General features: G+C 40.8%; 1 protein-coding gene across 1 annotated transcript in view; it reads left to right on the plus strand.

Moving 5' to 3' along the window:
• The window catches only part of slc16a10 (solute carrier family 16 member 10), a 29216-nt gene extending 15532 nt beyond the window's left edge, over nt 1–13684 (plus strand). Inside the window, exons 2-5 of the mRNA XM_080883568.1 lie at nt 1582–2017; nt 7280–7423; nt 7717–7945; nt 10150–13684. Coding sequence (XP_080739694.1) covers nt 1582–2017; nt 7280–7423; nt 7717–7945; nt 10150–10379 — 1039 coding nt within the window. The 3' untranslated portion in view covers nt 10380–13684. The remainder of the gene's footprint in view (nt 1–1581; nt 2018–7279; nt 7424–7716; nt 7946–10149) is intronic.
• Nucleotides 13685–14777: the final 1093 nt, after the last annotated feature.

Genomic DNA, 14777 nt, shown 5'->3' on the forward strand with positions numbered 1-14777 from the left:
GGAAGTTTTCCAACTCACAACTGCATAAGAATTTTTTTTAAATTTCTTAAGATAGCATGCTTTTGCTTTATGTATAATTCTTTTGTAGCACCTTTTAACTGTTATTTAACTTTGCACGTACAGGCAAAACCTTAGTATTATAGGATATCAGGCCTGTCTCGCTTCACTTTTTTGTCACATGACAAAATATGCATACAGTGTTTTCCACTGAAAAAGATTGTATTTGGGGCAGTAACAAGGCACCCATGATTTCTTATATGGTTTCCACAACTATAATATATCATGCTTTTTAGAAACTTCTAAGTTAACATTTTGGGCTGCATGTTGTGAGGGCAAAATGCATAGACACATGCTAACTAGTACTAAGTAACAAATGAAATACAGGACATTCACTCATCTAAAGTCAAACGCAAATGTCTTGGATGCACTGTATCTTGCAGCACAACACATTTACCCTAAATATCAAATACCAATATCACAAACATAGTGAAGAGGTCAAACTCAGTGACTCTGTTCACTTGGCGAAACTTTCAAAATGAGAGCAAGGGGACTGTACTGTAGTCCTGTTGGTTAATTGAATGGTAAAAATAAAAATAAAAATCAGTGTAACTGTGTGGTCTGCCTGATTTTATTTGATCAATTCGATGAGTCAGTTTGATCTCCCAAAACAAAACATTTTATATAAAATGATGACTTCATGGTAAAAATGACCTAGAATCTCATTGTGGCCTACAAGTGAGGAAACACTCACACAGTCATATGTGGTTCAAGCAACGCAACAAGTGCAACGCACACACTTTATCACTAGAGTAAGCAATAAAACTGCTGAATTACAGGTGGTCAAATGACAGAAACTGTGGTCAGGAAGCTAAGTTCTCAGGGTGCAGACTTACTATGTGACTGCTATTGGCACTTAGATATTTATTTAAGCCAAACAGAACTTTGAAACTCACTGTGTGCAAAACCATTTCCAAAAACGCTAGGCCCCTGTATAAAATGTAAGTAAAAAGAGAATGCAGTGATTGGCAAAGCTCATAAACCTATAAAATATTTTATTAACAGTGGAACTAAGAACATGTACTATTTTAAGGAAAAGGCATTTGGTCATTTTGAATTTGGTGGCAGCAACATGCTGTCTGTCAGTTTTCATGAAATAGTAAAATGACTTAGTTTAAACAATTGATAACTTTTATAATTATGAGTCACTGACAATGTAAACCAATATGCACCATCGGTTAGAATGTGTCATAATGTGTTAAAAATATTTAAACTAATTATTTGTTGTCACTGAAGTTATAGCAAATTAACTTAATGTGAGAACGAGTTAGGAGACTTACTCTGTATTTGATTTATGTGAATGAGAATTGTGTTACTGCGTTGCATTTGATTTAACCTAATACGTGATAAAGCTTCTTGAAACAAAAATCTGTATCGTAATTTAAACAACGTTTTTTTGGACCTTTAAAGACATTTGACATCTTATTTTATAGTTGCTGCTGCTAAGAACTGATTCTTTTCTGGGAAATATCTTGCAGATGAATTGGCAACTCTGAATGAATCGACTGTACACTGATGTTATTTATTTGCTCCTAGGTCCCTGGACCTCATGTACTTCACATACGGCATTGTGTTCTCCTGCGGCTGCTCTTTCGCCTACCAGCCAAGCCTGGTCATCCTTGGCCATTACTTTAAGAAGCGCCTTGGCCTCGTAAATGGTATTGTAACAGCCGGCAGCAGCGTCTTCACGATCGCTATGCCCTTTGTGCTGTCAGCCTTACTGAAAAACATAGGCCTATACTCCACCCTGCGTGTCCTCTGCATCCTCATGCTTGTGCTGATGCTGGCTGGCTTCACTTACAAGCCCCTGCTGCCGGTCAAACCGAAAGACTCCCAAACAGGCAGCTCACACCTAAAACAGATTTTCAACGTCAATATCTGGAAGTCGTGGGGATATCGCATCTGGGCCTTCGGCATTCCCGCTGCCCTCTATGGCTACTTTGTGCCTTATGTTCATCTGGTAAGTACTTATCACTTCTTTCATCTGCTGTGCTAATAATATTTATGCTGGCATTCATACTTACTGTTTGTGTATGTGCCGTTCACTCCCCTCCAAACAAGGGGTTGGTAATGATCCATTTGACATATGGGAGCATGCCAATTCCAAGATTCCACAGTGTGATTTTGCAGCTATCCTACTCCTTGGTTCTGGATCTCATTATTGGCATGGTTAACAAGGAATAAGGGTGAGAGGTTAGCTAGCTTCAACAGCACAGTCATCAAAACTCATAACAGCTATGTGAATAACAGAACTGTGAAAGGGGAGAGGAAGGGAAGTTGAAACCATGGCAGGATCTTCCAGACATTCAGCGGTGGCACAGAGTGTTACTGTCTTTTAATATTTTGCTTTTTGGCAACTGTGATAAATTAAAAATTTTATTTAAGGGAGGATGCAAAAGGAGACAGAAAAACATATCATTTGAGAACGTTTCCAGAGTTCCATCACGTGCACCAGTGTTATATCAGACGAATTTTCTCCAAGTGTGCACTTCAATATCACTATAATCCCAAGGACAAAACATCTAAACGCAAGCTAGACAGCTAAGTGCATGCTGAAGATGCATGGGACAGGATAGGAGAGCCAGCTCTTCAAGACAAGACTCAGCTGAACATCTGCACCCAAACAGAGAGAGGGCACTCCTTTGAGAATTCTAATGTTCACAGTTTGGAAACATGGTTTGAGAGAAGAGTCATCATTAGACTATCAGTCATTCTAATATGTGTGTGTGTAATATGTGGCTGTAATAATTCACATGATGGCAGGGTGGAGCAGTGTCGCACAAAGAGTTCACACCTTGCCTCGTGAGACCCTTAATGATTTGAAATGATGGGGATTCCAGTAGAAATGTTGGTGCTTTGCGCACGGCTTATTTGGCACGATACAAATGCACAAAAGTGGCACAAAGATTACAGTTTTACTATTGCAGGCTTTTCTTGACACCGAATTATCCTTGCTGTGCATGACGTGTCCATACCACCGTTGGCGTGCTTCCCTCATCATCTTTTCGATTGGGGCAACTCTGAGTCATTTTCAAACATCTTCATTTGTCACACAATCCGGGCGGGTTAAGCCCAGACATCCACCTGAGCATCTTCATCTCCATGGAGGATCTGCTCGTGTTTCTTGGTGGCTGGCCAGCATTCCGCTCCATATAGGGCCACCGGCCATAAGACTGTCTTGTAGATCTTGGCTTTAAGGTGTTCAGGCATCCTCTTATCGCACAGGATGCCGGTGGATTTACGCCATTTAAGCCATGCTGTGTTGACTCGTGAGCACACATCCGGGAGAGTCTCGCCGTCCGCCGAGACCAGGGACCTGAGATATTTGAATTGGGCCGTCTTCTTTAACTCCTGGCCGTCGATCTGGATCAATCCCAGGATCTGAGGGCCACATTCTAGGTATTCCGTTTTCTTGGTGTTCAGGTGCATTCCACTTTCTTTCAGCTGATCCTTCCATTCCTGCGACTGCTCTTGTAGAGGCAGGCGGTCTGGGTCTGCGAGTGCCACATCGTCTGCGTAAAGGAGGGTCCAAGGTATTGGTTATTGTAATGCTGTGTTCATGCAGAGGATGAACAGCAGGGCTGAGCTTTGGTGGACGCCTAAACGGTGGTGAGGTCTCCCTGCATTATAATGTTTTTAAAAAAATATTTACCTGCACTGCCTGCAGAGCCATGGGTCCATCAGCGCAATGCAATTACATTGATGTATGCAATTAAAATGAACACAAGGCCAAATTACTTAAGATGGCGCATTTAAAGAATAGCTCAACAAACACAGTTTGCTAATGTATTTGTGCACAATCCTGAAATATAAATTGGAATTTATTGTAATAAAGGTCTCTGTGTGTAATTGTGACATGGTCCACTTATGGTCAATTTTGGGCTACTTTTACATATTATATTTTACTAGATATTTAGTTCACCTTTCTTAATACAATGATACTTTTCTAGAGCCATTTTGAAATATAACTATTCAGTGCTTTCAACAACATCAATACAATATAGTGTGACTCTACAGCATTGGCAAAGAGCCCTGACTCTCAAAGACAGACATATTAAAAACAAAACATGATTAAAGAAAATCAGTCTCGGCAGGTAGATGTCAGCTGATTTTGTAGTGTGGGTTGCCTGGCTCTTTTTTCACCACAACAACTTCCTAGTTCCTCATGTGTTCATTATTTAGCTGTGTGGTCCTGGTGAATGTGGCATAATATGGAAGGAGGATTTAATCTGCAGTTCCGTAAACATGTGTCGCTTTCCCTAAATCAGTGTTTATTTCTGCTTTAAGATAGGAAACTTTGAGCTTAGAGACAACGTCTTGGGAGGGCTGCAGAAGGGGAGCCTGTATGTACTGGAAAGACTCAGGAGATGCCTGTTTATTTGGAGACGGTGACTTTGTTATTGGAGGGAGATCAGAGTGTCCTGTGGATCAATGCCTGTGTTTTCCCAACACTTCTCATGTCTGCTACACAGACTGGGATAACACTTGGATCTGGCTGAAGCCTCAGCACCAGCACTGGACTAACAGCCTCGGCAGCCATTCTTCCCCACTACCTGCACCTAAAGCCCCAGCCCTGTGGGATGGAAAAGCAGAAAAACATGTGTCCAGCAGCATATTGTTCGGCTTGTTGGAACGGAGTCCTGTCAGATCCTCCAAACAGCTGTATACTTTTTATTTTTTTATAGTGTCTATTTCCTTGAGCAAAGTGCTGAGCGCGGCCTTTTGAAATAGCCTTGCCCTAGTACCACGTATGTTTTTCATCTTGCTTACCTCTTTACTTAAAGAGTAAAGTCCAGTTCTCAACTTATTGCTGATTAGAGAAAAAAGAAGTTGCCTTTGTGTTTGCTCTGTAAATGGCTTGATAAAAGGTATGCTATTGCTTTGCCAAGTGCAAAGTGGGAGAGGAATTTGTGAAAATTATGCAACTTGCTGAAGGCCAATATGTTAGAAAGTTTGATCTTATCATCAAGACAGATAATCCATGTCCTCCCTTTCCTGAATCAACATAATTGAATCATGGAACACCATAAAGGACCATTCAGAGCCGTACTTTTCTTCAGATAGCTGTGTCTACTTTTAAAATAAGCTTGTTTCATTTTTTTAATGAGGAGCACCTGCAGGGCTGCAGTGTGTGGGCTGGATGTTTGATGATCATTACACATCTGCGAGAGAGTAGGAGAACGACAGCACTTGGGAAGGTTGGGTTGGTGCACTGGGGCTCTAAAGGGGAAAACTCTCCCTATAATTGAAATGTATTTTGTGTTAAGGTGCTCTAGTTTGTTACCTTGCTAAATCCACCAACTATAGATTTCTTTGTTAGACATCTGAACTAGTCATAAGTAGCAGCTCAGGTTATTGAGAACTTCAGTGATTGTTATGCTTAATATAATGTCATCAGCTATGCATGCTGGGTGAGAATTTATGAGATGAACCACTTTATTTTTCTTTACATTTATATATCGGTTGGAGCAGGAAGCTTTGAAAATGTAACCTAACCTGATAATGTGGGAATGAGTCAGATAGGGAATATCTAAAATAAGATCCACGATCATTTACCAGCCATATAGCTGTGAACAAAGGATCTTTGTTTGACTGATAGTTCGCTGGTATCATAGATCTCATCATGGCAGTGAGTAGGTGATGCTAGGTTGTAACTCATACACTTCCATATTATCTTACATATTTGCTATATGACTCTCTTGGTCTGCTTTTCCTGACTGAACCACATTCTCCATAAGGTATTCACTACTGTATGACACATGAGGAATATCAATCACCTTCAGAAGGCTAGGCTGAAGCAATAAATTTCAACAATTATCAACTGTCCACTGGTTTATGTCTGATAATGTGATCGTGTGATTGAGGGAGCAGCACGTTTGTCACGTGAACCTTCCAAGCAGAATTCTAGGTGGCAAAGTTCAAGATACATCTAACTTCACTTTAAAACTATCCTCCCTCTGGTCAGCCTCAACTGAGTGTGTGTATCATAAGTTAATCTCCTGACACTTATACAAACAAACAAAGATGTGTGTAGCATTGCTTCTTGGATGTAAGACTTCCTAAAGACAGAGCATGTTGTTGTACATTGGCAAAGAATGTAAGTCTCCCAGAAAGTGTAGGGGGTGATGGTGATGGGTCTATACATCAGCAGACTGCAGGTCCTTTGAAGAGGTCTGCTGCACATTGCCTGGAGGTAGAAACACAGCAGGCCCCTCTTTCTCTTCTCGGTCCTCACAGATTAATGCTTAGCAGTAGGAATGACGTGGCTACAGGAGATAATGTGGAAAGCCAACATCTGGACAGTGTAAACTAGAAAACGGCATTAGCTGGAAGCTGAAATACAAATGAGCACTGAAATATGGACAAGCTAGATAAAAGGATCTGATGATATGATAACAACAAACTGACCTGTTGCCTGAAATATGGCTGCTGTCATATAAATAAAAGGATTTGTAAAACCGGACATTTTTTTGAACCCAGTTCTGCAAAACCATTCAACCCCAGATTTCTGAAAAACGCATTCAGAATGTGAAGTAAAAGATACATTGAGTGAAAAATTTAGTGAATTTTCCCTCTCTTCATTCAACTATATGCATCCACAGGAGTGCAGCGCAGTGCTGACAGACTTATAAAAAACAAAGACCACACCAGGTGTCACTCCTGTCAACCAAGAACAGAAAACTGATGCTACAGGTTGGCAGAGTCACCTTTTATCATCAAACTGGTTTCTCAAACATGCCAATGAGTTCACTGTACTCAAATGGCTTCCTCAGCCACCTCCTCCTAATCCAATAGAGCACCTTTAGGATGAGGTAGCACAGGGGATTTGCATTATGGATGTACAGCCAACAAATCTGCAGCAACTGTGCGATGCTGTCGAGGCAACAAGGACCAAAATCTCTGAGGAATATTTGCAGCACCTTGGTAAACCTTTGCCATGAAGAATTTAAGTAATCCTAAGGCAAAAGGAGGTACAACCCGGTACCAGAAAGGTGTACCTAGTTAAGTGTCCAGTGAGGTTAGATCTCAGGCAAATATCTTCATGTAGTTAACACACAAATCCACAATGACTAAGCAAAGAGCACTGTCCAATGAGGTTTTAGTCAGTGGTTGCAGTTTCACAGTTTTTATTGTAATTCTTTGTGCTGTACTGTGCATCATATAACTGCAGTAAACTAAAGAAATGAAACAGCTGTGTTCATCTTTCATTTACTGTCCACAGATGAAACACGTGGAGGAGCGTTTTGGAAAAGAGACCAATAAGGAAGTTTTGCTCATGTGCATTGGTATAACATCTGGCATTGGCCGACTGATCTTCGGCATAGTGGCGGATTACATTAACGGAGTCAACAAAGTGTTCCTGCAAGTGAGTGTGTGGCCTAAACAGTCGTGTAAGCAGATTTACAGTGTCTGAATGCAGAAGTTCTGACCATTAAAAATTCTCTGAAATAGCATTTTAGGGATCATGTGAGGATCATAGCACAGTGAGACCTTTAAGCCAGTTAAAGGTCTTACAATAGGGGGTGAAGATTTAACATTACATGAGCCTTCTCGTGTAACGTTAAAGTAAAATGAGGGGTTTCTTTTGGTTTTGCATCCAATCTGAATATATAGAGTGTACTAAACCATAACAATTAACAAAATAATCTCTCTACTTAGGTGGCGTCCTTCTTCGTCATCGGTCTCATGTCCATGATGATCCCCCTGTGCAATGTGTTTGGCGGGCTTATCGCAGTGTGTCTGCTGATGGGACTGTTTGACGGCTGCTTCATCTGCATCATGGCACCTATCGCCTTTGAGTTGGTTGGAGCCAAAGATGTGTCCCAGGCCATTGGCTTCCTGCTAGGCCTGATGTCTGTGCCCATGACTGTGGGGCCCCCTATTGCAGGTAAAGCAGGAGTTAACTGAAATTTGTGATCATGCTCAGGTAACCCCTGAACATATGACACATGCCCACACTAAACTGATGATCTAATAATATGGCAGTTTAGTCATTTTGGATCCTTGGCCTCAACTAGCTTCAAAAATCTAGCACATGCATACTTTTATATATAAGCCTCTTTGGGGTAATTCCAACTGTGTAGTGATGTGTACCTACAAAAAGGACATTCAGTGAGCTGGTGAGTGCACAAGGATCACTGACGCATTTCCGCATTTTACCTTGTCTTGTACAAAGAGCTAATGCAGCACAATCTGGTTAAAGCCTTAATGCTGTCTTTCTGTGATACGAAGGTGTCTGAACACAGGGCATCACAGCTTGCTGTGCATGAGATTGTAGCTGCAATACTGGTCAGAGTGCTCATGCTGAGCCCTGTACTAAAGCTGAAGATCTTACACTGAGCATGTGAGTTTCTGAACTGGATCATGGATCAAGAGGATGGCTTGGTCTGATGAATCATGTGAGCCAGCTGTTAAGTCTAATTGTTGAATGTTGCCATTGTGTTTCTTAAATTTGTACAGTCTTAGTTCAAGCAGTAGGATCAAAGCCCTTCCTTTGATCCTGACCACCTCTCCAATCACTCTGTGCTGGGGGAGGTTTTATTGTAGATACATCCTATCGGAAAGATCTGTTTCTTTTGATGTAAGCTTCCTGGGTTTATGACCCTTTGGTCAGCAGGAGGTCTAACACACACACGTTCTCACATAACACACACACACACACACACACACACACACACACACACACACACACACACACACACACACACACTCTTACAGAAGTTCACACATTGGTCTTAGAACCAAGGGGGCGTGGCTTTGTTCTGACATGTTTTGTGTGAACTGTCTCTCAATAAAAGGTAGCAGGAGGAGGTCAGGACACAGACGAGGCCTCCCTTGCGCAAATAATCGATCGATCGACTGTCTTGTTTTCTTCATGATGAATAAGTCTCTAGAATTAGCGGGGTTTGTGGAAACACAGACTCAACACCAGCGTATGCACTTATCTACACAGGGAAGAGGTGGCAGCAGGATGCATTATCAGACAAGCCAACAGAGGACATGGGACTCCTGGGCCAATTTTCTGCTGGAAACAGTTACGTGGGAGTTGCATTCCCAAGAGCATCTCTTAATATCACTGACCCCTTAAGGAGGATAATGCATTCCACCATTGGGAACATTGCTAAGAGTTCATAGTGTTCAGTTAATCTTCAGATTCCCCAGATGCTCAATCATGAGCACGATTGAGCATCTGTAGGATGCCCGATAGCTATGCTTTGAAAGGTGTGAGACATGCACACTGCTAGGCAGGTGGTTTCAGTATTGTGACTAATCAGTGTATGTTGTATGTGTATGTTTCTAGCTGACGCTGTTTACATGTGGATTTTAAAAAATGCGAGACTTCTTCAGTGCTGAATGCCAAAGGTTCACCAAAGGTTTACTGCTAGCATGTGCATTTACTCATGTGAGCTTCATGTGCAGAGGGCTTCCTGGAAGACAATCAGTTGTTTTCAGTTTTCAGTTTTATTTGTCATATGCAAGTTAGCACAAGGTCAACATTGCAATGAAATGTGTTTGACGAGCAGCAGTCACTCAGCAGCATGGTAAAAACTGTTTTTGAGTCTTGTAGTCCGAGCAGACAGGCTCCTGTAACGTCTGCCAGATGATAACAAAGAGAACAGCTGATGTGCTGGGTGGCTGTGGTCCTTGATGATGCTGTGTGCTTTACGGAAGCATCGCTGGAGATAAATGTCCTGAATGGCAGGAAGCCTCGTGCCAGTGATGTGCTCTGCTGCCTTCACCACCCTCTGCAGTGATTTACGGCTGCTGGCAGAGCAGCTTCTGTGTGTGTGTGTGTGTGTGTGTGTGTGTGTGTGTGTGTGTGTGTGTGTGTGTGTGTGTGTGTGTGTGTGTGTGTGTGTGGTAGAGCTGGAAGCCATCTTTATTAGGAGAGTTTACATATGTAAAGAAGCCATACAGGTGACAAAAGTCAATGACATCTTGGTCAGCACCAGCTGTTAATCTTGCGATGTTTAGGAGTTCTGACACTTGTGTTTCTCTTTGTATTTGGATGTGATCGTAAACATTGACCTTTAGCTGTGTTTATTTGACCGTTAACCCCCCCCCCCCCCCCCCCCCTTTATCTGGTTGCAGGCTATCTGAGGGACAAAATGGGATATTACGACATGGCCTTCTACCTAGCAGGAGTCCCACCGATCATTGGCGGGGCCTTGCTGTGTCTGATACCCTGGGTGGAAGCCAAGCACAAGAGAAGAGAGAAAAAGCAGGCCGTGAAAGGGGAGCAGGACGCTGACCAGAAGATGATGAATCATGAAAAGGCTCAAGAAGTTGTGCAACACAAAGCAGGAGAGTCTGTCCTCTAAATACCCCTAGAGAGAGACTGACAGAGAGGTGCAGGGGGTCAGACTGAGGCTGCTGCTGCTCATTGATAGTATTAAGATACTCTGTGCATATCTGTGTTTATGTGAAGACTGTTTTAAGTAGGAAAAAATGCCAAAGTGTTCAAACATATCAGAGTCATATGTTGAAGCTGAACGTAAATGTGATCCTGAAGAACTATGCATCAGACTGAACTAATCTTACATCAGACAAGCTTGAAATTGTAGCTGAAAATGGGGAAAACTGGACATTTATTTTTTTGTCACAATAAGAGTTAGGCATGCAGTACTGTGTCCAAGATCAACTCCGTCAGCAGCCATTCTCACTGGGCTTACTCTAATCTTAACATTGACTTTTCATCACTATCATACAGTTTTAGACATACAGTTAAAACATGTTGTATAGTATAACATACAGAAAAACATAGGAAACAATTTATGGTGTTAATTTACATTTTTGTATAAGTTCATAGTGAACCAGTCTGCCAAAGATTTATATTTAACCCTGCCATCTTTATGTCCTCCAGTATGCTATGTAATCTGTTTTAGGGGTGCACTGATACAGTGGTCGGGGTTGGTTGATACCAGCATTTCTGCAAATAAATTGGCATATACTGATGTCCTGCCTAAAAGTTAACAAAAGCTGAAAAAAAAAACCCTGACACAAATGAAATAATATGCTATATTTGTTTTCCTGGACCAAACCGGGAACTAGATAACAACAAAAACTAATACAAATACTGTTATCTGCAGGCTTCCAGATGCTCTTTAAGACATCAATATCTGTATCAGTACCAGTATCTGTATTACCGTTGATATTTGTACTGGTATTGGTCCTTTTGACAGTCAGTGCATCCCTAATCAATGATTGGTGTTTAAAAAGACACACAGTAACTATCGGCTCAGAGAAGTGCTCTAAAAAGTCTAGGTTTTTCTGTCTGACTCTGGAATCTGAGCTGTAAAGGTGCTTGTAAGGATGCAGCTTTGGGAAGCACAATAAAATATGTCCTGTCAGAGATGCTGACCCAGCTTCCCTTCCGAGGTTGGATCTAGGAAATCTGATCATTTAAAGGCTGTTTAACTCACCAAGCAGAGCTTGGCACCCAAAAGCTCTAAGTTCACCTCACTGAGCCCGTAATTCTTTCCCTTGAAAAATTCAAAATAAACTGCACAATACATTTTTTAAATACCAGAGGTAGCAAATATATGGTACAAATTAAAAGTCATATAAGATAATTAAAATGTACTTAATTTTTAAACAAATTTGTCTGATGGTTCAGTAAACAAGAATTTTCTGCAATTATTTTATATTTCAGGCTTTAAGGGGTTAAGGTTATTATCCACTCTTGATCCCATGCTGTGGAGCATCCCAGAATTTATGCTGCCTGTGTTTCCAAAATTACCACTATTGAATTATCAATGATCACATTATACAAACATGAAAGCATAGAGAGGGTTCTATAAAGCCCCCTGCAACTGTGTCATCAGTTAATCTGGTACTGTGACTGATTCATTCAAAGAGGCTGCTTTAAATCAAACCTCCTCAGTGTTTTAGATGTTATATTTAAAGAAATAGTTTTAGAAAGTAAATATGTGGCAACTGGTTATCCTAAAAAAGGCACAGAGACTGGAAGCAAGCAGAAAATATTAGTCTGGAGTAGGAAAAATAGGACTTCTAGCCACTGTGAAAGTTCACTTATCATCAAGTCATATCTGTTTAAAACTTTGTTGACTGCTTTCAGCCTATCAGCACATAAGAAGACATTCACCACTTACATTAGCCATGCGTATCTGATGTACTGCATCAGTTTGTTGATTACTTTGCTCTTTCAAAGACAGCGGGATGAAGAGCTGAACTGAACTCTAGGTCACTGGCCAAGTTAGGGCATGAGTGGGTTTTGTTTTAGCAACATGCTGAGTGAGCACATTCAAAGAAATTGGAAGATGTTACCTTTTAATTGAATCCTCACCCCTTTGTTAAAGCCTACTGCCAGATGGGGACCGTTTTTGTTCATTTTCTTGTAATTTTCTCTCACATTTGAGTTCATACTTAAATTGTGCAGCATTCATTAACAGTTGACCTGGTTCATGTCAGATGATCTCTTAAATGGCCCAAAACCCCACAAAACATTGTGCATTTTCCTTCACCTCTGTATGATTTACTCACTCTACTGAATCATTTCAGAGACGCCTCTGTTTGAACTGTGGACGTGAGTCTAACTAATAATTGACTATGTGACCATCAGTCCCATTAATTATTAACTCTGTCCAGTTCAATGACATTCAGTAGAAAGGTATCTGTTTTGTGTTTTATTTATTTTTCACTTCTGGAGACTTTCATGTTGTTAAAAGCCTTAAATGAACTGACTGAAGACCAAACTGTGCACAAATGCAAATGTCTGAAAGTGTGTTTGCTTGCCCTCATTCGCCTCCCCAAAGCCCCCTATGTAGTGCCAGTGAACCAAGTGATGTCACCCATCACTGACTGTGGTGGACTGCATATTTGGAAAACTCACGCTGCCGGGGAAATGAATCTCCATCATAGAAATGCTGTGGGTCAGTGTTTTTTTTTTCCTCTGCAGACCTGTGACCCGCTACCTCAGATGATAGCAGAGCTCTGCTCCTTGTCTGTACTGTCCTGTCACCGTGAATACGTCTTAACTTTGCTCTTTAATGAAAAACATGTTGCCATTATTTTATTTTATTTTAATGCACAAAGTGACTGAAATCTTCAGCATTTCCAATACTATGCTTAAATCCCATGTCTTATCCTTATGATGTGCATGACTCTTTATGGTGGAGTGCCATCATAGTGCTATTCATTTGTGAGAGCCTCGAGTAATTTCTCATTGCCATATATGAATATGAATGCTTTGTTGTATGTATTCATTGCACTCTATTCGCGCTTTTACTTGTTTTTTGTAGCTGTTCGGTCATATGTGCCTCTAGAAATGATATGTGCCAACCAAAGAGATGCTTTGTTTTAAATTGCATGATTTATTTTTACTTGGTGATTACTATAGACCAAAATCGTTGAGACAATCTGCTGAAGTTAACACACCAAAGCCTAACAGTATTTAGTTGCTGTTATTTTGCCATCTAATCCAGCCACTGGCTTTATTTGCTGCATCTTTACTGCTTCCGTCCTTTTCCATGTATTCTCCCCAAAAAGTGTTCTTAAATATGAATGTGTCTACATTTCCTCTGTTGCAGGATGTGTTGTGAACAACAGTATATGCAATGTATGTAAACACAATTAATTTTAATCATTTTAAAAACAGTAAAAATATTTACTTTTAAGTTATCTGGGTTTTTTTTTATTTATGCCTATAGATCATAGAAAACACTGAAGTTCATTTAATCAAGATGTAAAATCAAGTGCAGTAAAACTGAACATGAACAAAAACACTTTATACCTTTGAACCTGTGAGACACTGACATGCCACTCCTTCACAGTTTTTCTCTAATAATCTTTATCTTCTTTTGACCCATGTGTGAGCGTGTGTGATTAGATGATTTGTCTAGATTTAGTCCTTCTGCACTTTTATTAGGTTATGGATCTCAGTAAAGGAACCAGGATTTCTTAACAGTCAGAAAGCACTGCCTGGGGGTGGGGAACACGTACTGATGTGGAGCTAATGAATGTCCTATATGTAGGAACCCTGGCGTCATTGTTGCCCAGGTTAGGACACATGAAACAAATGTAAATATTTGTCTGGACTGTTATTATTTAGTATCAGGCTCCCTGAAAAGCCTTCAAATGATCTAAAATACCGCAGCATGAGACCAGGTAGAAATATCACATTTGCCATATCGACTTCTCCTTATTGAGTCCATGTTAAACCTAGAATTGAATTTAAAATCCTCATTCTACTTTACAAAGTCATGAATGATCATGTCCCTTCATATCATATAGGCATCACAGTAACATATTATCCCAACAGTGTTCACCTGATTCAGTCAGGATTTAGAGTTCATCACAGCACAGGAACAGCACCAGTGTAGGTTACTCATAATCTTTTTATGGCCTCTGACGGTGGACTCTGTGCAGCATTCTATGCAGGGTCAGCATCGGAGCATATGGGCAACTCTGATAGAGGATTTGATACCAATCACTTTGCTATTCTATAAAAAAACAAAGCCATAAAAGGAGACTGAAAATTCATATCACAGCAAGTAAGAACCACCGTAGGTTCCCAACAGCTAGCACAGCAGACAGTGCTTGCGGTGCTCTTTATTTTTTCCTACAGTGCTTAGTCCTTGTTGTGCATCGTGTGTGTCCAGTGTGTTTTTGCAGCTGCTCTCCTTCTTGTTGCAAGCTCCTCTCTGAATGGTCCCAGCATGCTTCTGCATGAATGGGCGGAACTGATCAGAAAATATGTG

This window comes from Rhamphochromis sp. 'chilingali' (assembly GCF_963969265.1).
Source record: "Rhamphochromis sp. 'chilingali' genome assembly, chromosome: 5".
In the NCBI taxonomy this organism is placed as follows: domain Eukaryota; kingdom Metazoa; phylum Chordata; class Actinopteri; order Cichliformes; family Cichlidae; genus Rhamphochromis; species Rhamphochromis sp. 'chilingali'.